The sequence below is a fragment of the Hermetia illucens genome, chromosome 3, assembly GCF_905115235.1.
Source record: "Hermetia illucens chromosome 3, iHerIll2.2.curated.20191125, whole genome shotgun sequence".
Taxonomy (NCBI): domain Eukaryota; kingdom Metazoa; phylum Arthropoda; class Insecta; order Diptera; family Stratiomyidae; genus Hermetia; species Hermetia illucens.
In genome coordinates, this window is record NC_051851.1 from 54,099,453 (window position 1) to 54,123,126 (window position 23,674).

At 42.4% G+C, this 23,674-nt stretch overlaps 1 protein-coding gene across 1 annotated transcript; it reads right to left on the reverse strand.

Moving 5' to 3' along the window:
* Window positions 1-2,008: 2,008 nt before the first annotated feature.
* LOC119653147 lies at window positions 2,009-21,802 on the reverse strand. The gene is made up of 3 exons (XM_038057683.1): window positions 21,406-21,802; window positions 6,424-10,468; window positions 2,009-2,194 (listed from the first exon to the last, which is right to left on the reverse strand). Exons 1-3 carry the CDS (start codon window positions 21,595-21,597, stop codon window positions 2,115-2,117), a joined length of 4,317 nt encoding a protein of 1,438 aa, XP_037913611.1. The 5' UTR covers window positions 21,598-21,802; the 3' UTR covers window positions 2,009-2,114.
* Window positions 21,803-23,674: the final 1,872 nt, after the last annotated feature.

Below are 23,674 nucleotides of genomic sequence, written 5' to 3' on the forward strand. Positions count from 1 at the left end.
GAGACCTAGATTTCGTACAGATGCACCGTTTTAAAATTTTCGGCTGGATAGGTTCTGAGAACGAGAACTTTTCCACTTTTTGGTGCACATATTTTGAGCTCACACTCCCCTATGTTTCACCAATATCAGTTTCGAAAAACACTAATCGAGCTCTTTCATTTGATATCTCACATGACCATATTCGGCGAAAAAATTTAAAACCCTGTTTCGCCCCCCTTCAAACCCAATACCAAATGACGCCACTTACCATATGTAAAGGGGTTCACAGACCACACTTTTCATCAAATTTCGTGACAATTGGTTCAGCCATTTTCGAAAAATTCAGGTGTGACAGACAGACAAAGGGACAGACAGACGGCCTGACAGACAGACAGACATTAGATCGATTTTAATAAGGTTTTGTTTCATACAAAACCTTAAAAATGGGTTCGCTTCTACGGTCGACGTTTCTACTTCTCCCAAATCTAGTTTTGCTCGTTGGCGTCGCAGCTGGGAAAAGGTGATAAGTGCCTTTCTCTAGCAGTACCTCACCAGCCTAATGGTTTGTTCCGGGGTGACCTGGGTGTTGTCTCCTGGGGAATAGTTGAATGCCTCAACAACTTCACAAATTCTCACGCCGGCTTGCATGAAACTTAAGCAGCTAGCCCGAGAACTAAAAGATATCTATACTTTAATTTCATCATCATTAACGGCATAACAATCGGTATCCAGTCTAGGCCTGCCTTAATAAGGAACTCCAGATATCCCGGTTTTGCACCGAGGTCCACCAATTCGGTATCCCTAAAGGCTATCTGGCGTGCTGACCTACGTCATCGCTTCATCTCACGCAGGGTCTGCCACGTATTCTTCTTCTCCCATCGGAATTGCCCTTGTAGACTTTCCGGACTGGATCATCTTCTTCCATATCGATTATGTGACCCATCCAACGCAACCTGTTGAGCCGTTGAGACGGTCTTGGTTTCGCTCATAGATTTCGTCGTTATGTAGACTACTCATGTAGGGGGCCAAAAATTCTTCGGAGGATTCTTCTCTCGAACGCGGCCAAGAGTTCGCAATTTTTCTTGCTAACAACCCAAGTTTCCGAGGAATACATGAGGACTGGCAAGATCATAGTCTTGTACAGTAAGAACTTCGACCCTATGGTGAGATGTTTCGAGCGAAATAGTTCTTGTAAGCTGGAATAGGGTATGTTGGCTGAAAACAACCGTGCGCGGATTTCATCGTCGTAACTGTTATCGGTTGTGATTCCATCCTAGATAGGAGAAATTTTCAAAGGTCTCAAAGTTGTAGTCTCCTTTCTTTATTCTTCCTGTTTGCGGTTTGATGTTGTTGGTTGGTTGGTTTTTGGTGCTGACGTTGCCACCATATATTTTGTCTTGCCTTCATTAATGTGCAGCCTAATAATTCCCGCCGCCTGCTCGATCTGGATGAAGGCAGTTTCTAGGTCTCGATATTTCCTATATAGAGACCCAGGATATCCATTCCGTCTAATAATAATAGGAACATTGTAATGTGGCCTCCAAATTTGTACCCATAGGACGAGTTAGATGTTCATTTTACCCGCTCGAAAAACAAAATTTCTATATTCCAAAAACCGGTCTTTTAAATGATTACCGATTACTGATCCAGAGATTGCGCTTTAAATGTTGCCTAGAAAATACATGATCTGTCTATCAGAGCTTGCGAGGGAATGTTTAACTCAGCCACTGGTATAAGTAAATGTACTTTCCCTGTTGAGTCCTTCATAGAACGTCCATTTGTCTCTTTGCTATGATTCTACCAACATCTTTCTTTTCAGTGAGTCTTTGCTTCAGTTTCATCATCAACACAGTGTAAATGACAAGCTCAAAGCAGCGAAACAAACACAAGGACGAACACAAACTTCCATGACGACTGAGATTCGGACCCAGGGCAACGAAATTGAGATGTTGACACTCTACGACCTCAACGATCGCACTGCCAAATTATATTGACTTATAATTAAACACAACATTAAAAAATTCGAAACTGTAATAAATAAGAGAAAAATGTATTTTCTATAGTAAATCAAAAGTCCATTGACAGTAATATTTCTAACAACCAAATATCGCCAACAAATACCAAACGATCGACAATTATTCCAAATGATCCTCCTGCCTCTGTAGGAATCGTAATAATTGTTGTGTTTTGCTCATATCCTTTTCAAGTTTTTCAACTGAAAAGGAAGTAAGTGAATACCGGTTAATCATTGAAATGATATGTACTATATGTACTATAGTGTTATAGCATTTTTAATATTAGTAAAATTTTCAAATATTTGATATCATCTTAGAAAAAGTGCATCACTATGGGTTTTACTGTCGTTAGTGAATTTGTGCCCCTCGGAGTAAACAACATAAGTCTCGCATTAACCCTTCAGAATAAGAATGAGAAATTTATTTTTCTGGGGGTCAGGGAAACGGAAACTACCGCAAATAATAATTTTAGTATTGTATATTATATCATGTTTATCTCAGACCCGGTGTTTCCGCAAAATATTCAAACCAGGGATGGTCTTACTCTCTATGGTCTTGGCGCTAGCCGTAAAATATGGATACGCGCCGCCTCGCCACGAAAAAGTAAAATCGTTTCTGCCATCAATGCACATAAGCGTGAAAAAAACCGCCGGACTTGTCGGTCTCCCTGAGGAACTGTTTCTTTCTCTTCAGTCGTCTCTATAAAGTTGCCCCTTATATTTAAACGTAACTCCACGGAAGCCTGGAGGAAAAACGAGATGGTCATTAAGATTGTATTAGGGTGCTCGTTGTCGTTCCAAATGACGTGGATCTCAACTTTGAACGTAACAAACAACATCTCGAAAAATTGATTGACATAGCGAGCGCTAGTTTTGGTTCTGAAATCCCCACGCTAACACCTCAGTACCTTACGAATTATTGTGGAATAGTATGCGAAGGCCAGATTCTCTCTTCCCCGGCTCTTCATTGAGTTCAGGAAGACCTTCGACAACCTGAATAGGTAATGTACACCTTCGCTGAGGGGCATTTCCGAAAAATCAAGTACACCAAATAAATCAAGTATCGTCATAGCAAAATATGAGGTGTTGCATCGAAGCAAATTCTCAAAAGAATTTGAAATCCAAAGCGAAATTCAGAAAGGCTGCGCCCAGTCGCTAATACCATTACTTCATATAATCGGAGAATGATGCTGCCTTATCCGGAGAACGTAGAGGGCTTCATTGACGTTACATCTTTCCTCAAATACCTCGACCACGTTTATGATAACTGCTTGCTCCCTCACAGAGTAATGAGCCTTTATCAAATAGTCCTTAATTTGAAAAAAGGGGCAAGAAGTGTCGGACTGTAGACAAATACTAACAAAATTAAAGTTGTAAGGCACTCTACTTACAGGCATATATGTAACATGCATAACATCGATCCACATCGAGCCTAAAAGTAGTTGTGTCTAACCACAAGAAGAAAAAGGAGTGGCCACGAATAACGTTGGTATTGGCTGTTAAAAATAGAGCATTCCTTATTTTCCCGTCAAACATAAAGGCTGTTCTGAGAGGCAGTTCTTACGATAAATGTTCGAGAAGAAATTCGTGGGATGTGGTTGCAATTAAGCCCTTAGTGAGGCATATCGCGTCAAGCACTCCTACGTACTGAAATACGATTCTCCGTCATGTGCTCCTGGGTTAGGATTAGATTCCTCTGCACGGCATAGACAACAATGGAGTTGTCAACCTTCCTTAATGCATAATACACGATTTGAGCAGTCCACGGGTAACCGGCCTATTCACCCGCGAAGTTCTTAATTTGAAATTGTTATCAAAGGAGCGTACCCCGTCGCAAACAAGTATTGACGATGGCTTGGAGTTTGTGAGTAACAGTGGTTGTCGCTTTCTATGTGCTACTACCATACAGCAACCAGAATGAACATTAGCACAGAACAGTCACAACCTAATCTTGGTGTTAAAATAATTGCATTTCCAGATCTTAACTTATTACTCTTAAATTTTACTTATTCCTCTTAAATTTTACCCCGGTGCATTGCCTCCTACAGAGTACTGTAATCCTGTAGTGTACCAATGCGGTCTTGAATGAAGTGCTCTAACACACTTCAAGGCCCAGATCCAATTAGATTGTCGCACCAACGATTATTATTATTATAATATTATTCAATGGTTACACTGATCATCCCTCCCATTTTCTGGGAACGGTCTCGGATTCCCAGAATTTTCGCATGAGTGGAAGTAGCGGATCTGCAGAAACTACAGACGCTTCGCTAGCAGTGCCCCGTAGTGCACGAGATGGTTTCTTTGCTGTTTAGAAGAGCAGTCCGTTTCCATATGTTACGGTGATTACCATATCATTCGCAAAGGGCGCAACTTCACCAATATTTGGTGAACTTGCGGTTAAGAAATGTTTTCCACCTCCTTAATTGTTCACCATCGTGTATGAGGAGGCGTACCTCACAGGACTATCGAAAGATTTCCGAATTACTATATGTGGCGGCTTCGGCTTCCCTGACCAACGCAATAAGAAATCTTTTTGACACGATGCACTCTACGTTTGATTGCCCGGAATTTCGCACGATATCCAAGTTCGTACACATAACGCTCACCATCACTCGCCGATCAGCTCTCAGTGTTGAATACCAATAACGAAGATGAGGAATTTGCAGAAATCCATAAACCTCCCATTGTACCACCTGAGAATCTTACCATCCAGATCCCGCGAAAAACAGGCTCTCTGAGCAAAACGGCATGCCTTGGGACAGCAATCTGTAACAATCCGACACCAGGTTCGTGTCTGCTACCAGTTGCTTTTTAAAAGTACAGAAGCGCAGTGCGTCGAGACAGAGAGGACTACTTTCTAGAGTCGGAGCATGTCACTTCGTTTAGGCCCAGAATATCCACTTAAATCGTTGAAATCCTCGCTCAAGTTGAAGAATATTCTAAGGACCTTTTATACCGTTCTCGAAGTGCGTGTATATATTCCAGAAAACCAATCGTAAGCCGTTTTCGATAGTCAAAGATCGTAGCTGTAAGGCCAGCCTCTATCCGGAATATGGCTTCATTAAGGAACGACGGCATATTATTTACACCGCTATTAAGAATGGGTATAATCTTCAGACTATCTAGAAGCTGATCGTAAGGAAAATCGAGCAACACAATGGGCATGCCTGCACAACACTATTCTCGCAGCATAAGGAGGCAAGCAGGAGACGGATAAGTATCCTAAACGCCTGATAATGACTAGATTTAATGAACGCATCAAGGAAGCGGTGCCCGGAAACAAAAGTCGTGCATAAGATCATCAGTGGCAACGCACATAGTCGAAGAAGCCCAAAAATCTTGAGCTCTTGCGTCATACACACCGAAAGACAAACTTGAACCCTTGGGAAAGTTTAGAAATTTTGAGAGACGCGACGCGGTTATTAAACACAGATTCAGGTAACTACCCCCAAAATTAATAAGACTCGCCACGGTAATTAACAGCTAATTAGGTTGATAGTTTAACAATATTTTTAAAAGTAATTTAATTAATTAGTGAGTAAGTATAAAAGAACCGTATAATGGCAATTGTTTTTAGCAGCTTTGTACTGATGAAGGGGGGGGTGCCGAAATATATATTTACATTGAAAACAAAAAATTGCAGTTTGCAGGAAGCTACCCCCTGTCTATGGATTTAACATTACATGTATTTGTTGGCATCTTATCTGAAAAGATATCATTCGGATTTATTACCAAAATTATGGATTCTCATCATCTGAGACGGCCCCCAAGGTAAAATACCTTGTTGAGACGCTCTTCTGTAGACCGCCCTCAGTTTATGCACGCTACATAAAACATGCAATATTCGGAAACTAGAGCCGCAGAAAGCAAGCTTGAAACCATCTCCTCCATTAGCAAACCTACAGGTATACCCCGGCTCTTCTACGTTCGGCATGCTTAAAGGTGAGCGTAATTTCCCTTACGCCACCTGGTAAAGAGAACCAGCATAACCCAACACAACGGCCTCCTTCCGCCTGGGAAGATTTTACTAGATGTTCCTACAGCGGTGGTCAGTAGAAAGACCTGTAGGACACCCGCGGCAACAACATGCTCTCTTTCTACTTAATAACTGTCGACAATAGAAGCAACATAGCCGCTAACCTGTTTGTCTATCGGTCTTTTATATAGCGGTCCAGCAAGAATGTCTAATGGGAAGTACGAGTTGTGGTGTAGGCATACTACAGGGCCAGACTACAGTTGCACTTAAAATGCGCGCAGACAGGTAAATATTCAACTTTTTAATTAGGTTTTGTTTTACAGAAAGCTTCCAAGTACCTTGAAAACATCGTCCTTGTCAATATAGTATGAACTATGAAATATTAATGTAACCTACATATGTACTATATATATTGTGTACCAATTACAAAACGCCATAGTCGAATACTTACGTCTTATCGTTTCTGCGCGGCTTAGACCCTTGTCCCGTGTTAATCGAACAATTGGTGCTCCGCAGCTATATCGACTTCCTCGTGCTTTCCTACGAAGCTCTATGCCGGCATTACAAACTGCAGAATGCAAATGGAGTAGGTCGTAGAAATTAAGGCGATTTATGCCTTGGCGAATTATCTTCAAACAGATGTCATGCAAGTCAGGATCTTTCCCCCCAATAATTTCACCAGAATTGTTCAACATCGTCAACAAGTTTTTGGGCGCTTTCAGTTCTTCAAGCGACCTGTCAATCTTTAAGAGTTCATTTTGAATATCATTCTCTATAGTTGCGGGTTCTATACTGCGAATGGCACTCTGAACTTCCTGGCGAAAAGTTTCCCAGAAAGTCTGAATTTGGGAGGATCGGCCAGGAGACGTGTTCTGTCGGAAGTTTAGAGTTTGTCCTGGAGATCCGCTATAGGCTACGTGAAATTCTTCAGCAAATGTTTCGTTCGACGCATCACATTTTATTACTTCCGGAATGATAAGTTGCTGAGCAATGACCAGCCTAGATGTAAGTTCTTCCAATTTTAATTTACAATCCTCAATATTCAGATTGAAATCTGATGACTGATTCGAAAGATTAGTTTTCTTAACCTCCAGTTCTTCTATCTCGCCACTCATTTTTTCGTTCTCACTCTTTATGTCCTTAATATCTTCAACAATACGATTATTGAAAGATTCCATTTCTAATTTTTTAGCTTCAAACCTCTCTTTACGTGTTTTGAGGTCATCTAGGATCTCTTCTCTTTGTTTGGTCAAATGATCGTTACTCTTTTCATATTTCTTCAGCAATCTCTTGTATTTCGCTTCTGATCTCGTAAGGTTTACAATCTCTGATTCTTTGGGAACCACAAAGGTTTGTGTGTAAAAATATTGCTGAAGTTTTGTATACATTCCTAACTTCGCCAAAAGGTTCCTCTTCCTTTGAATTCGAACATCGCACTCCTTCTTATATATTTTCAATGCCAGCTTTTGTCTTTGCACTTCTACGTTCACACCCTTCGCTAAAATTCCAACATCCTTTGAGTATTCAATCCACTCTGCCTTTTCGGAATGCTTTCCTGGTTTCGTATGAACGTTGCAAACAGTCGAACGCTCTAAGAGTTTCTGGATATATTTCTCCAAATCACTTTGATAACTTTCGACCAACTTCCTATACTTTAAGCAGGCCCTAAAATTTTTCTCATTTTGAGTATTTAAAGTAATGGCGTGCGCTACTAACGCTTTCAGTTTGTCAGTCCTAATCAGTCCCTGGAAATTCTGCGTACTTTCGTTATTATGGTTAAAAGCATATTTTCTCAGATTTTCATCCAAAAATGCCAAATTCGACTTCGCTCCTATACCGCTGATTCCTGATTTTAACATTTTCGCTTCATTGCCTTTACTGGAAACTGCCAGCTCCCGTTTATATCTTTCAAGTTTTCTCTGGTCAATTTCCAACTGTGCAACCAGCGACCTCACTATCTTCGCTAGACTCTCCTGTCTAGCGTTACGTTCGCCGTTATTCAAATGTTGGTCAACCCACATTAGTTCGTCAACATCATTTCTCGGAGCTGTATTCTCATCCTGTAGCACTAATTTACGCCCAAAAAGTTGACAATTAATAACTGGACGATTCAGTAAGCAGCGATTACCAAGTGCGTCTCTTAGTTTTTTTTCGGAATTTGCACTCCTGTTTTTGCAGGAGCAGCTAGGGTTGCAAGTTTTCTTAATATCGTCCCGTTTGGAATCTCGACTTTTTCGCGATCCCTTACGTTCTTGTCGATCATCTGCAGGACGCTCTCTTCCTCGGCCTCCAAAGCCACGTCCATCATCATCACCATCTCTATCGGAATCTTTCTTTGGCTTCCCGCTAGATACGTCGGGTTCCAGGGATTCGTCTTCTTCATCTTCATTATGCGAACTAGACGTTGATATTTCCAGATTATAACCAGGAGTCGCTCCTAAAATATGTCCATGAATCGTCTCAGATGAGGACTTTTCGCATTTCGATGATTGCATCACTTGCGTCGATATCGAGTTGGAGTAGGTAGCTGACGATACTGAAGACTGCCGACATTCAAGGGAAGGAGTTAATGATCTTTCAGTCACGCCACTTGCGGATGCCTGTCCCGATTTATTGGAAGGTGTATTTGTTGGCAATGAAGAATCTCCACATGCTAGAGTGGGTCGAGAACTTGAAGATCTGGAAGGCGTACGTGTTGGTGTTGACGAATTTCTACAAGATTTTAACGAGGGTGTGTGGGATGTAACACGAGGCTGAGACTGAGACTCTGAGGCTGTAAGCGTCGGCGTCGAAGAAGTTTTACAGCTAACCTGACTCGCGGATGACTGCACCGAATCACTGTTAAGTGTAATTGTTGGCAACGAAGATTCTCCACATGGTAAAGTAGGTCGAGAGCTTGAAGATATCGATGTCTTTTCCGAGGTGGAAGGAGTAAGGGTTGCTGTCGACGAATTTTTACAGGATTTTAGCGAAGGTGATTGAGGTGTAACCAACGACTCTGGAGCTGAGGGGGTCGGTGCCGAAGAAGTTTTACAGCTAACTTGACTCGCAGATGACTGCTCCGAATCACTGGTATGTATAGTTGTTGGCAATGAGGAATCTCCACATGGTAAAGTTGGTCGAGAACTTGAAGATATCGATGTCGGTTCAGAGGTGGAAGGAGTAAGGGTTGGTGTTGATGAATTTTTACAAGATATCAACGACGGCGAGTGCGGTGTAATCATCGACTCTGAAGCTGTAACTGTCGGTGCCGAGGAAGTTTTACAGCTAACCTGACTGGCAGATGACTGGTCCGAATCACTGGTATGTGTAGTTGTTGGCAATGATGATTCTCCGCATGGTAAAGTTGGTCGAGAACTTGAAGATTTCGATGTCGGTTCCGAGGTGGAAGGCATAAGGGTTGGTGTTGATGAATTTCTACAAGATTTCAACGAGGGCGAGGGCGGTGTAACCACCGACTCTGAAGCTGTGAGTGTTGGTACCGATGAAGTTTTACAGCTAACCTGACTCGCAGATGACTCCACCGAATCACTACTTGTTGGTAGATTATGTGGAGAACTTGAAGATATCGAAAGGATATCTGTTGGTATTGACGAGTTTCTACAGCTGAGCCGACTCACAGACGACTGCTTCGAGCTTGAAGGAGGTGTGGAGGTTGACAATTTTCCAGATGATGGAGTTGATGGTGAGACGGAAGTGGACGTTGTGAGAGGAGAGGGATCATCAATGTGCGGTGTTGACGGCGAATCATCCGAAGGTGTTGAAGAACTTGGCGGGGAGTGTGGCGGTTTAGGAGCTATGTCTTCCTGTAGATCAGATATCTCCTGTTGATATGCCTCATGTACCGTCAAAAGTTCTTGTATGGTTTTTTTCAATTCGTCATTATAAGCTTGCAATCGTTGATTTCCGTCGGTACATATACTCACACAACATTTTTTTCTTAGGACTTCATTTCGGACTTCATTCAAGCGCTTTTGCAAAATATGAATTTGAAGCAATTCCTTTTTGCAACAAAACCATGGAACGGCGGTACCAATTGTTTTGGGCATGCAAATCCTATTTCTGATAATCAACAACGTACATTCTATTTTCCGAACTTCTCTGCATATCTTCAGGGCACACTTCTCGACCCCCTCCAGAGTCGCCACTTCTGCAGACATTGAATATTGGCATTCTTGAATAGCTGGAGTAAGCATTTGCATATTTTTTATTATTTCTGCTATCTCCTCGTGGAGCTTCGTTTTTAATTTCGTGAAGACGCTCATCAACGGGCTAGATTCTAGGTTTTCGAAACATATATCGGCCAATTTAATATGTTGGTGGGTTGATTGCGTATAATTGATTTCAAGGCTGGATTTCTTCTTTATTTTGATCAAGCCTTTACTTTCCGTTTGAAGGCGTGAAAAACATCTTGTAAAACCAATCACTCGATTCAAATCACACAATTGTGAACAAGCAGTTCCACAAAGTTCAAGTGCATCATGAAGGATGTTTTCCTATGAAAGTATAAAATAATATTTCAGTATTCACTTTAATTATAAGGATACGTAAGAAATGCCCCTGGTAGATGACAACATATTTTTATTTATCAAAAATTTATATCGGCTCTAAATTAACGTAGAATCTGGGAACAATATCAGAAATCCTGTTTGTAAAAACTGCTTCATAGATGGTTCAAAATGTAATTAAACACTTACCCTATACGGCTGTCTTAAAACATCATTATACATGATGTTCCACAGTAGTGGGCCCAGTACGCAGCCCTGTGGGACACCCGCGGAGGCAACGTATTCCTTGGGTCCATCATCGGTATTATACCAGAGTGTCCGCTCTTGCTATCGATAATAGCGGCGAGGTAGGTGGGAACACCAATCGTCGCCAGAGACTTTCTTATAAGGTTCCAGTTGGCAGAGTTGAATGCATTCCTCACATCCAGGGTCACCACCACACAATATTTGCTGGTACAACCCCTTCCGTCAATTGCATTTTCGGCCAAGCCAGTAAACATTTTGATGGCATCAATGATTGATCTGGCTTTACGGAACCCATACTGCCTATCTGAAAGGCCATCTTGGCTCTGACGACTTGGAGTAATCTATTATAGATAACCCGCATGAAGTCCTCGCTAACTTGCCAGCGCAGGGCTGACAAAAGTCAGATCTACAATTGGACCAGTTCCCCTTTTCCGATAAGTGTTTACATTGCCTTCGTTGGTCAGAACTACATCCAACTCGGCGAATGCTTATAATAAGCACCGCCCCCTTGTGTTAGTCTCGTTGCTGCTCCACTCGATAGCCCACATATTAAAGTCACCGGTTATCACAGGTTAACAGGTCTTCAATCTCAGGCAGTGTGAGGCTCGGTGGGGCGTAGCAGCTGTATACGAATATACCGCATATGTTTGCCCACACAAAGCCACTAGCCGCCAGACCCGTGCTACATTGTATGGCTTGACGACCGCACGCCCATATCACCGTCCCACCAGTCGAACGTGTGACCCATACACCACCGTCAAGATTTCTGTACGGTTCACTAACGATAACAATCTCCATCGCGGATTCGTAAGTGGCCTGCGCAAGCAAATCTTGTGCGACCCTGCAATTGATTGAGGTCTATTCGTATTAACCTCATTTTTTTCACTGCAGTTAACGCCTTAAATTCCGGGCATTTACCACTTCCGACAATATGCCGGTTATCCCGTCCTTCCTTTCCTTCGCACAAAATGCATTTGTGGTCTCTATTGCACTCCTTGGCAATATGTCCTTTTTCGTCACACCTTCGCTAATGCATGCCTTTGTGAAGTGTCCAAATATTAGGCATTGTAAGCACCTCTTCAAAGAGATCTGTTCCCTTAGTCGGCAAACAACCCATCCAATCCAAACCTTCCCCAGGGCCAACAACTTCTGCGACTCCACTGGCAGTTGCATTGTGGCCGTTTGAGTACCGCCGTAAGCTTTTCTTAGGCTCACGATGAATTCTTCGCTGAATTTCTCCAACTTGAATTGTTGCTTCAAGGCAGTGCAGATCTCTTCTCAGGATGTTGCCTCATCGAGATACTTGCACTGGATATAGAGTTCATGTTTTTGGGAACGAAACGCGACATTCTCCCCAAATGAGTTTATAACTTGGTTACGGAAGCCGTCAGATTTCCCCACGCTTGATTCTTTCAGCTCAAGCTTGAGATCCCCTTCTGTGTCTTTTAGGTAGGGGTCAGATTTCACCTTCTTCAGTATCTCCGCATATATCAGATGTCCTCTGCTGGAGATTACAATTGCCTCCGGGCGAATTCGCGCCTTTGGTTTCTTGTTCCTTTTTTTGTTCACGACCTTAGCCCAACCCCCGCTCTTATTTTCCTTCGATTTCGTTTCGCTAACCGGCATTCCTACTTTGGGCACTTTAGGCCCTTCTGAACTTTTAGTTCCGTTTGTTGGACTGGTCAAGACCCCTTTTTAAGGTTTTGTGTGAAACAAAACCCTATTAGAATCGATTCGATGTCTGTCTGTCCGTCTGTCTGTGTGTCTGTCTGTCTGTCTGTCTGTTTTTTTTTTTTTTTTGAGGAGGTGGAAATTTTCAAAAGACACTGGTCTGGTCACACCAGCATGTGGGATTTTTACCCACTAAAAACCACCCCCGACTCCCTCCCTGCCCCGCGGAACCACCATAAGGTATTACATCACGGGGCGGAGTCAGCTCACTCTAGCTTAATCCCATTTCTTCTATACGCGGCGCACGTAACCGCGTTTTTCTCCTTTCCTCTGCCTTTCGCAATTTATCTTGAATTGATGCGATCATGGAGTTGACCGCATCCCAATTCTCTTGATGTGCTAGCATTTTCGGCACCAGATTTTCTGGTACCAGCACCTCTCCTAGAGTCTCCTCTAGGTTCCTCCTTTCTTCCACAAATCTCGGACAGTAGAAGAATACATGCTCTGGGTCCTCTAGGACTCCATCACAATTTGGACAGTCGGGTGAGGTATCCAATTTAAACCTGTGAAGGTATTGGAGATATACTCCATGTCCCGTGAGAAACTGGGTGAGATTATAATTAATCTCACCGTGTCGTCTCTCCAACCATTCCTTGATGGCAGGAATGAGCCTGTGAGTCCACCGACCCTTTCCCGAGAGTTCCCACCGCTCTTGCCATCTATTTATGGATCTCTCCCTCTCAGCCTTCTTCGTCTGCAATAAGGGAGAGATTGGCTTCGCATGGTATATATTCGCCGTCTCATCTGCCAAGATGTCAATCGGCATCATTCCAGAGATGGCGAATGCTGCATCATCTGAGACAGTCCTGAAGGCAGAGCATACCCTCAGAGCTGTCCTCCTGTAGACTACATTCAGTTTGCTAGTGTTAACTGACATCCGCAACGCCTCACTCCAAACTGGGGTGACATAGAGCATGATTGAGGTCACCACCCTGGCTATAAGCAACCTAGAGGTATGCCGTGGCCCTCCCACGTTCGGCATCATCCTGGCCAGGGCCATACTAGCAGTGGATGATTTATCACAAACATACTGTACGTGTTGCTTATAGCTGAGCTTCCTGTCTATCACCACCCCCAAGTATTTGATGGCCGGCTTGGAAGTGATGATATGATTCCCGATTCTAACACAGGCGTAATTTCTCTTCCGGCGCTTCGTGATGAGGACCGCTTCCGTTTTTTCCTCCGCAAGCGTCAGACCAGAGCTCTCTAACCAGCATTTGACAGCACTGATTGCTTCGCGTGAGTATAACTCAGCATCTTCGAGATGCTTTGCGACAACAACCAATGCAATGTCGTCAGCGTAACCCACCACTGTGGCTTCCTCCGGAAGGGGAAGATTAAGTACATCGTTGTACATGATGTTCCACAGTAGTGGGCCCAATACGGAGCCCTGTGGGACACCCGCGGAAACAACGTACTCCTGCGGTCCGTCATCAGTGTCATACCAGAGCCTCCTTTCAGTTAAATAACTATCGACAATTGCGGCGAGATAGGCGGGAATACCAACCTTCGCTAGGGATTTCCGGATTAGATTCCAATTGGCCGAATTGAATGCATTTTTCACGTCCAGGGTTACTACCACGCAATATTTGCTAGTACTACCCTTTCCGTGAATTGCATCTTCGGCCAAGCCAGTAACCAATTTGATGGCATCAATGGTTGATCTGGCTTTTCGGAACCCATACTGCCGATCTGAAAGGCCGCCTTGGCCCTCAGCAACCGGGAGTAATCTATTATAGATTGCCCGCTCTAACATTTTCCCCACCGTGTCCAAAAGACATATGGGTCGGTATGACGATGGTTCACCTGGAGGTTTACCAGACTTAGGCAGAAGTACCAACTTCTGCCGCTTCCATACCGCTGGAAATATTCCCTCGGACATGCATGCTTCGAACAACTCAGCGAACATGTCCGGCCTGGATTTCACGGCAAGCTTAAGGGCCTTATTCGGTACTCCGTCCAGACCCGGTGCTTTATTGTCTCCTGTTCTACCGCAGATCTCCAGGAGCTCGTCTCTGGTGACTGGCGGGATTGCAGTCACATTCAGAGGTGGTTGGAATGTGCCGATGTTCTCCTCTTGCTTGAGGAATAACCCCTGGATGATTTTCAGCAAGAGGGTGGGACACGTGATCTGCGGAGACGAACGGCCTCTAAATCGTCCCATCACGATTCCATAAGCTCTCCCCCACGGATTTACGTCCGCTTCTGAGCAGAGCTCCCTAAAGCATTTCCTCTTGCTTCGCTGGATGGCGAGCTTGAGGGTTTTGCGGGTTGCCTTGTAGGCGCACTCTTTCTGCCCTTGATCGATTCTACCTACCGCCCTCTGAGCCGCTCTTCTGGCTCGGTGGCAGGCTGATCGAAGACCGGTCAGTTCATCATTCCACCAGTAGTTTGGTCTTCTATGGGGGAATGCGCACCTCCTAGGCATGGACGCGTCACATGCTTTGGCGATGCATTGAGCCAGATGGACAGCTCTTTTCGTAGAAGCGCCTGCTATATCAGGTTGATCTAACCACACCTCTAAGAAGCTCTGCTCATCCAAAGATTTTGCAGACCAGCCTGAAATCTTTTTCGGTTTCGGGCATGCTAGCTCTTTGCCCTCAGGTTCGACACATGTCTCAAAGAAAACTGCCTGGTGATCGCTGTGGGTGTAGCGTTCGCTGACGCACCAGGACATACCACGCGCCAGCGAAGGGCTGACAAAGGTCAGGTCTACAACTGTCTGTCTGTCTGTCCGTCTGTCTGTCTGTCTGTCTGTCACAGCCAATTTATTCGGAAAGGGCTGGACCGATTGTCACGAAAATTGGTAGGAGTATGTAATCTACCATTCCCTTTACACGCAGCAACTGACGCCATTTTCTGTTAAGTTTAAGGGGGGCTCCCCATACATGTGAAAAGAGAGTGCAACATTTTTTTTCATAAAATGCGGCCATGTGGGGTATCAAATGAAAGGTTTCAATTAGTACTTTTCGAAACTGGTTCAATATTTGATATTCGGTGAAACATAGGGGAGTTAATAATAAAGTTAATAATAGTATATTTCCACATTTTAGAAATTTATCCGGCGCCCCCTTATGTTCATCGCAGAATACAAAATTTAACATAGGTATAACGAAGAATATTGTGCACAATTTGGTCAAGTTTGAAGAAAATCAAACTATTATTAACAAAGTTATAGGGGGTAAAACTTTACAATTTTTCGTGAATTTCGTGTACTCTACAACCTACATGACGTCATCATCACATATTAATTCGTCAATACCACAGCGAAGTAAGTTCGTATGAATTGGGTGGAAAAGGATTATTTTGTTTTAGTTTTTTAGTCATTTGTATATGAATATCAATTATTCCAACGAGACATGTGTATATGTAAGTATATAGTATATGCGTGCTAATGGACTTTGCGAGTAGTACCTAATTCAGATAGATATAAGAAGTAAATCGGAAATATGGGTACCATCAATTTATATATGTGCCTATATGTGTACAGTATTCGAAAATAGGCAGTTTGTTTGTTTAGGGTCAGTGTAACATCTACGGCTGTAATATGTACGTATGTCTCGTAGTTTTGTAGCTGTATACGAATAGAAAAATATGCGTTGAAATTTCTTAGATAAGATGAACACAAAACCTTTATACCCGAAGCGCGAGCTTCCGGTATTCCGACTTGTTTCCTTTTTGGGGCCTGTTGATTCCCCAAAGCTTCCGCCTCCTTGTCCCGCACCCGCTTAGTTGATCGAAGGTCGATGACCTTGTGCTTTGGTGTCCCTTGGGTATCCTGTGACAGTATTAGGGCTGAGATGTCCGGCTTTTCCTTAGGCTTACTTACTTCTTCCTGCGACCTATTATAAAGCACCCTGATGGCTCTCACCATATTCTTAATGCCTTGGTGCACGTTGTGCTTGTCCTTGATGAATTCGGACAGCTCAAGTATGTTAGTCCCAGGGTGCATAAAAGGTAGTTCTTCTGGGTCAGGACTCTGTTCTCGGTGAGTCTTGGCCTGATTACTCCTTTTATTGACTCCTGCACCTTTTTCAATTACTGAGCTCCCATGAGTTTTCTCTTTTGCCGTCTTTGGTATTGGAGGAAATCGTAAAACCGCTGAGCTTCTCCTGAATGGATCTATTTTCTGTTGCTGAAGTACCTCTTGATCAAATCCGATGGGTGTCGAAATCGCCTTTTCTGACCAGCTATCTCCTTTTAGCCCATCATTCTTTACCTTTGTAATTGGTGTTCTTGGCAGAGTTGTGCTTCGTTTGAATACCCCCTTCTCCTTGTCTGTCTGTCTGTCTGTCACACGCGCTTTTCTCAGAAACGGCTATACCGATTGATACGAAATTTGGTGAGAAGGTATGACCTGTCAATGCCCAGACATGCAGTGAGTGATATCCTTCTACGTTGATATTTAGGGGAGGGGGGGGGGGCATACATGTAAAAAGGGGGTGTAAAAATATTTTTCACCGAATATAGCCTTCATTAATATGCAGTCCAAGAGCTGCCGTCGTTTTCTCGATCTAGATGAAGATAATTTGTACATTGCCAACCGTTAAGTAGACCTGAAAAGGATAGTGTCACTCGCATTTACAGCACTAACCACGTTTTCAAAGGCCAATAGGTGTAGTTTCTCGCCTCCATATTATACCAGTTCGACTATAATTCCATCAGCTCTATGCGACTTATGATTCCTAACCCCATGAATTACCTGGTCTGTTTCCTCCGTGCTTGGCGTTAACAGCATTCATCCGCCGTCTTTTTTTAGAGGAACTTCAGATTCGTTAATATTCTGACTGCTGAGCAGTTCATCAAAGTATTCAACCGATCACTATATTGGCCCCCTATAAGTTCTGACATTCATCAAGTCTCAACGGCGATTAGCACGTGATTAATTTTGCTGAACGTGCTCCCATCTGGAAAGTTTCCACAAAAACCACGTGCTTCCAGCCATTTCGTATGACACTGCTAGTTGGATAATCCAGAGTCCATGTCATTGGTTTTTTTATACAAGCTATGAGAATATGGGCTCTGTCCCTATTTGGATTATAAAAACTACAAGGAGGATTTTGGTATCACACCTCGGCCAGGCTTCGAGAACTCGTTCCACTGCCTCATAGAAATTATCTTTCTGTAGGGGCAACATTAAGACTTATATTTCAAAATTCGCCTTAGAAGTATAAAGTGCTTTCTCTAATGTTTTCGAAATCCCGAAGATTACACAAAACTTCGTCGATAGTGTGAGAAACTGCATTTCAACTGCATTGAAAACCTGAACCAATTTAATCGATAGTTTTGAAACACACCATATATATCCTAATTTGTTTCCTCTATTTCTTTGGTATTTCAGTGATCTCCGGACGTCAAAGAATGCAATTTGAGCACAACAGCACATAATATGCCAACATAATTCCTGATGAAGTGCTTGAACCACTTTATCAAGGCACTCGCTTGAGTACTAGGAGTGCAGAAAGTCAGTTGAACGTTTGTCACAAAACGATATTGAGGACTACCCGTGGTGACAGTCAATAACCCTCTTTCACATCACTAAGGTCAACCCTTACCACCACAGGATAAGGAAAAGAAAGATCAACTTCCGTACTTCCTCAGTGAGTATGGGGAAGATCATCACTTCCCCTCACAGAGCTTATGGACAGATGAAGTTATATTCACTTCCAGCGATGTTGTCCGGACTGCGGATTATTCAGTTAGCAGTATCGCACGAAATGGTTGTTGGAAGTACCTAGTTTGCACGGAAATCGGCCCACAAACATACGTGGGCCTCTCCATACGGGACCACTTTCAACCAAATTAACCATGTGCTGATTGAACGCCGCCATCTCTCAGCCTTGATGAATGTCAGAACATATAGGGGGCATGGTGCTCCGAGCAAAAAGAATTGCGAACTCTTGGCTGCGTTCAAGAGGAGAATCCTCCGAAGAATTTTTGGCCGCCTACATGAGAATGGACGATTCCGTAGCCTACATAACGACGAAATCTATGAGCGATACTATGACCGTCAGGTTGTGGATAAAATTCGGCTCAATAGGTTACGGTGGGTGGGTCACTTAATCCGTATGGATGAGGATGATCCAGCCCGGAAAGTCTATGGTACGAAAAGAAGACGAAACAGACCCTGCCTGAGATGGAGCGATAGTATAGGTTAGGACGCTAGATAGCTTTTAGATATATCGACTTGGTGGACCTCGGCGCAAAACGGAGATGTATCGAGTTCCTTATTGAGGCATGTTGTAAGACTCAAACTACTGGGCGCATGAAAACCATCATCATTTTAGTGTAAATCAGTAGTTAGGTGGGACTGGCACCCATCTTTTGAGCACCTTTCTTCTTCCATATTGTAATGTAAGTTTCGGCCACTTGCAAACTGAATCTAAATTCATGTCAGCGAGCGGAAATAGTATAGCTCCACCTACATCCACTATATCCATAGTAATTGGCAAATATCTTATTTTATTTTATTCTACTCGTCCTCTCCAGTCGTGCGATCTTTGATCGCTTTGATACCCACGGAAGCAGAAATTATGTTTAATTGAATTTTCTTTGCTCGAACTTAAAAAAATTTTACTCGAGCCTAAAGCGTACTTTCTTAAGCTGCACACAGAGCACGACTGGCATTATATATATATATTGGAAGCCAATTTGAGCCAATATTGAGCCAATTTTCCAAAAAACTCAAGTAAGGGTTATTCTTCCTCCACTCCCCAAATCTTAGGCCCAACTCATAAACCATCGTAATGATCATCGATTAAATGAACCCTGATTCCTCGATACATTACAAGTTCATGTTCTTCTTCAACTATGTAATTTTCCGAAATGATTATGGTAGAAATTGACGACAAATGGGTGGGATACTCGAAATTGAAGTTTCCTTGAGATTGGAAGGTATGGGTTGCTCGTGCGACTTGTCCAAAATTGGAATGATCGCCCCATATACGACCGACTCCAATGAAACCAACACTAACACTGCCAGTGGCAGCAGCATGCCCAGGACTGAACGATTTAAATATTCCGGATCAATATTATTAGCCAATGGTGAACTACGCTAAGATTTCACTTTACGCATTAGCGCAAATTGGATAAAGTGACGTTCCACAACTGCCGTTCTCTGTAATCAATGGACACCTTAAACCCAAAATTCACCGCAGTGTCATTAGTCCTGCTGGCGTCTATGATTCTGAGTGCTGGTCGACTACGATATTGAACGGCGACTTGCGGTAGTAGGGACAATGATGTGCGTTACATAACATCCCCTGAGAAGTCAAGCAGGAGGATAGAGGTCACTCCTTTCAATTAAATTTAAATAATTAATAAAATAATATTAAAATCAAAAAAAAATAATTAATATTGAAAAGCATGAAACAAGCACAATAACTGCCACTGCCATATCTCGTATCAATGCTATCAGCCAATGGAGAATTATATCGTGAAATCACTTCACGCATTAACGCAACCTGGTTAAAGTGGCGTTCCACAACTGGTGTTCTTTGCGATCAATATCATGATATCAACAAACGTCTCAAATCTAAAATTTAACGCAATATCATCCGTCCTGTCACTTTCTAAGGTTCTGAGTGTTGGCCTACTTTAAAAGACAATGAACGGCGTCTTGGAGACAAAGATTTTAGGTTGGACTAGTCGCGTAACACGTTTTGATCACATCCAACATGAAGATATCCGTGATCGATATGGAGTAGCACCAATCTTGGAAAGAGGCGTCTTCGATGGTATGGTCACGTAATTCGCGCTAACGAGAATTAACTCACCAAGATTGGTTCGAACATCAAGTGGACGGTAAGCGATCAAGAGGCCGGCCGAAACAACGGTAGCTTGATACGCTGAGTGGGGATTTGAAAACCTTGCGATTGCACCCAGATCAAGCATTTAATAGAATCTTATGGCAAAACCGATCACGACGCGCCGACCCCGCTTATGAGCGAGACAAAGACTGAAGAAAAAAAAGAAGAACACGCCACAAACACATCCAAAATGAAGCATGCTGACTCCGCTTCTAAACAGGGCAAATGCTAAAGAAATGGAAGAAGGAAATGTGAAATGCAGAGTATATGGTATTTCAATCACGGAGGAGCGGCATTTCCGAAAAGCTAATTGTTATTATCAGAACAACATATGTTGTAACATAATATCAGAGGAATTCGAAATCCAAAGGCGAGCTCGCAGCGTTGCATTTCGTCACCGATACTAAAAGGAATTCTTGTTATCGATGACGTTCTTTATGCTGCCTTGTCCAGAGGACATGAAGGGGTCGATTGACTGTGACACGTTGATGAAATCTATCGCTAATTTTGGCCAAATGGCTACAGATTTGAAGAAGGAGGCAAGTAAAGTCAGACTAAAGATAAACACCAATAAGACCAAGCTCCTCGATGTGTCTTCACATTCTTCCTATTTGCTTCAACGAAGAATTTGTATATATCAGAGCCTCGTCTCAGCTGACGACCGTCCCGAGCTTGATATCACTCGATGTATTAGCAGCATTAGCACTAATTCCGCTGTCGCTGGCTTTGTTATCTTAACAACAAAATCAACGATTAGCTTCTTCTTCAAGAAAAAAGCTGCCTCACCTGCCACCAAGAGAGTGGTCAAAAGTACTTGCTAGTGTCAATTGCCCCCTTATCATATATACATTCGCAAATACCGCGAAGGTTGTTCAACGTCTTCTGTGTGTGTGTGAACTGGAGGAAACCATCACTTCTTGAAAAATTGTGTACTTTACCTAAAATTAACGGTTCGTGGACCAAAGAGGAGAGGCCGCTTCACGCCAATTTGTTCTGTCCGTTATCAATGAAGCGGATTCAAAAATCTTTCGAATGTTTCAAATAAAATACACACATATATAAAAATGTTGACTAAACAATAACAGCTAAATATTCTACATTTCCCTTTCTGATGTTTTTTTTAAATTGAAATACTCTTACCTCAATTGCGTTTTTATTTTTTTTCCTGGTTTTCAACATGGATCTATCACACCGCTTACTTAAGGGATTAATTTGAGCATTATCAGGTCCATTCTCCATTTTTCCCCAATTAGAACTACCACTTTTATCCCTCTCCATTTGCTTCCCCGATTCAGGACGATCAATTGAATTCAGTGTTGCTGGTGCAGGCATCTGGTATTTTACGTTGACAAGGCGATAATTAGTTAAAAATGTAAAATGTAGGAACCAAATTTAATTTATCCTTATTTGACTAAAATTTAGTTGTATTTAAAAATAAACAAATTTAAATTTTAAAATATATAGTAATTTATCAGAAATCCAAATAAAAATCAACAAATTTTAAACTACATATTACTGCCAGACTTTTGTGTTAATATTTTTTCAAAACAATGACAAAGTTCTCAAATTGTCCTAGATCTGAAAGAAATTTCAATGTCAAACATATTCCGTAAAACAAGTCGGAAAACGGGAGCTCGGTACTTCAAGTATGAAAGGTTTTGTTGATTTTTGATGTGAGAATATTTGGTTATATCATGGTTCCATTTTCTACTTTGCTCGTTATGTATATATATGGAATATATTCGATATTCATTTCAACATAGTAATAACATTTGTTTTGTTCTCTTAGGAAGGTGTAATTAGAGCCAAAAGAGACCACTTTGACCTACTGTAACTTCGTTAATAATCTTAGGATTTCCACCATAATTTCCAGTATGATGTTTCATATTAAAACCTATACCACTAGGATATACTTCTGGGAGGAAGGAGGAGGCTCATAGTAAATTTCCAAAATATAATAGCATCGAATTATTAATTTTATTCTAGTAGATGTCGCAAGATGCGTGCGTGAACCACCATAATTTTTTTCTCCTTTTATGGTAGAGCCTTGAAATAATGAGACTTTTTTCGGATCCCTGCACCCTTCCCTTTGTAATCAATGTCAAAACTAATATCCGCTTCGGAAAGGACTTGCCTATATTCGGGGGAAAATATGTTGCACCAATCTTTAACATGGGCGTTCACTTTTCCGATCTTTCCACCAAATTTAGTGTCAATAGGTATAACCGTTTCTGATAAAAGTACGCGTTCCTGAGAGCCAGACAGTGAACCGATTTTAATAAGGCAAAATGGTTAAAACATCTGACTCTTTTTGGGTGCACGCTTTCAACTGCTATTTGTGTCTTCTGGCTTTAAGGTTTTGTGTGACACTAATTGCGATATACTTCCAGAAAGCACATGGGCGTAGAACAGCCTCAATTTGATATGGAGATCAAGATAGTTGCATCCAGATTTTCGATAAAACAACGAATGCGTCGGCGACATCAAGTTCGGCATCACTTTCGGCAGAAACAACGGTACGACACACTGTTCAACCCCTTCGATATTTTGCCTATTAATGCGAACAGAAAGAGTGCGATGAGCAGCAAAACTAAGAACATCTACTTTGTTGTTTTTTCTCTTCAGTCCGACTTTGCTTGCCGTTTCCAAATCTAGATCCCTGCCTTTGAGAGAGCAAACAGATGTCATAAGCATATTCGAGGTGTTTAAAGAAATCGAAACTCTGTGGAGACTGCAGGACTCTAGAAAAAGTTTCATTTGAATGCGTTGATGGCAAAAATGATATCGCTTTTGTTTGGAGGGACAGTCCATACCCATAAGTTGACGTTAACTAACTGTCCTCACAGAACCCTCGAAAAACCACAAATGATTTGGTGGTGCAATGTTCAATGGCAAAATCGTCCATGGTAAAATTTCTTTTGTCACGGCACGCACTATTCTTCATGGTAACGACGTTCCAGCATATCGTACTGACCCCTCCTGACAGCCGTGAAGAAAGGTCTCAACTCCTTGCGTTCTTTGATCCCCCCTTACATTTCCGCAATTTGCTAGGTCTGATAACAACCTTTTGAGTCGTAACTAACGACTTCAGCGCGCTGTAAACAAAGGATCTTTTCATGGCAGCCCAATGCTGATAAGTATTCTCAAGCTGGTTTTTTAAAGTTTGTGTCATCTGCTTAGGAAGAAAGTTTTCCCACGACGGGACGACAGTTGATTCGTGAAAATAGCTCGCATTCAAATTGGGACCCGCACTCTGTCCCCTTGCAGACAGATGTAGTAACAGCACACAAGCGAAGGTATGCTATCCTCAGGTGATGGTTCATTCGTCGATGCCACTAATGCTTTCGGATATTCAGAGGATAACTACTAAATCTACAGTTGATCGTTATATTGTGGCGCGGTAGGATTG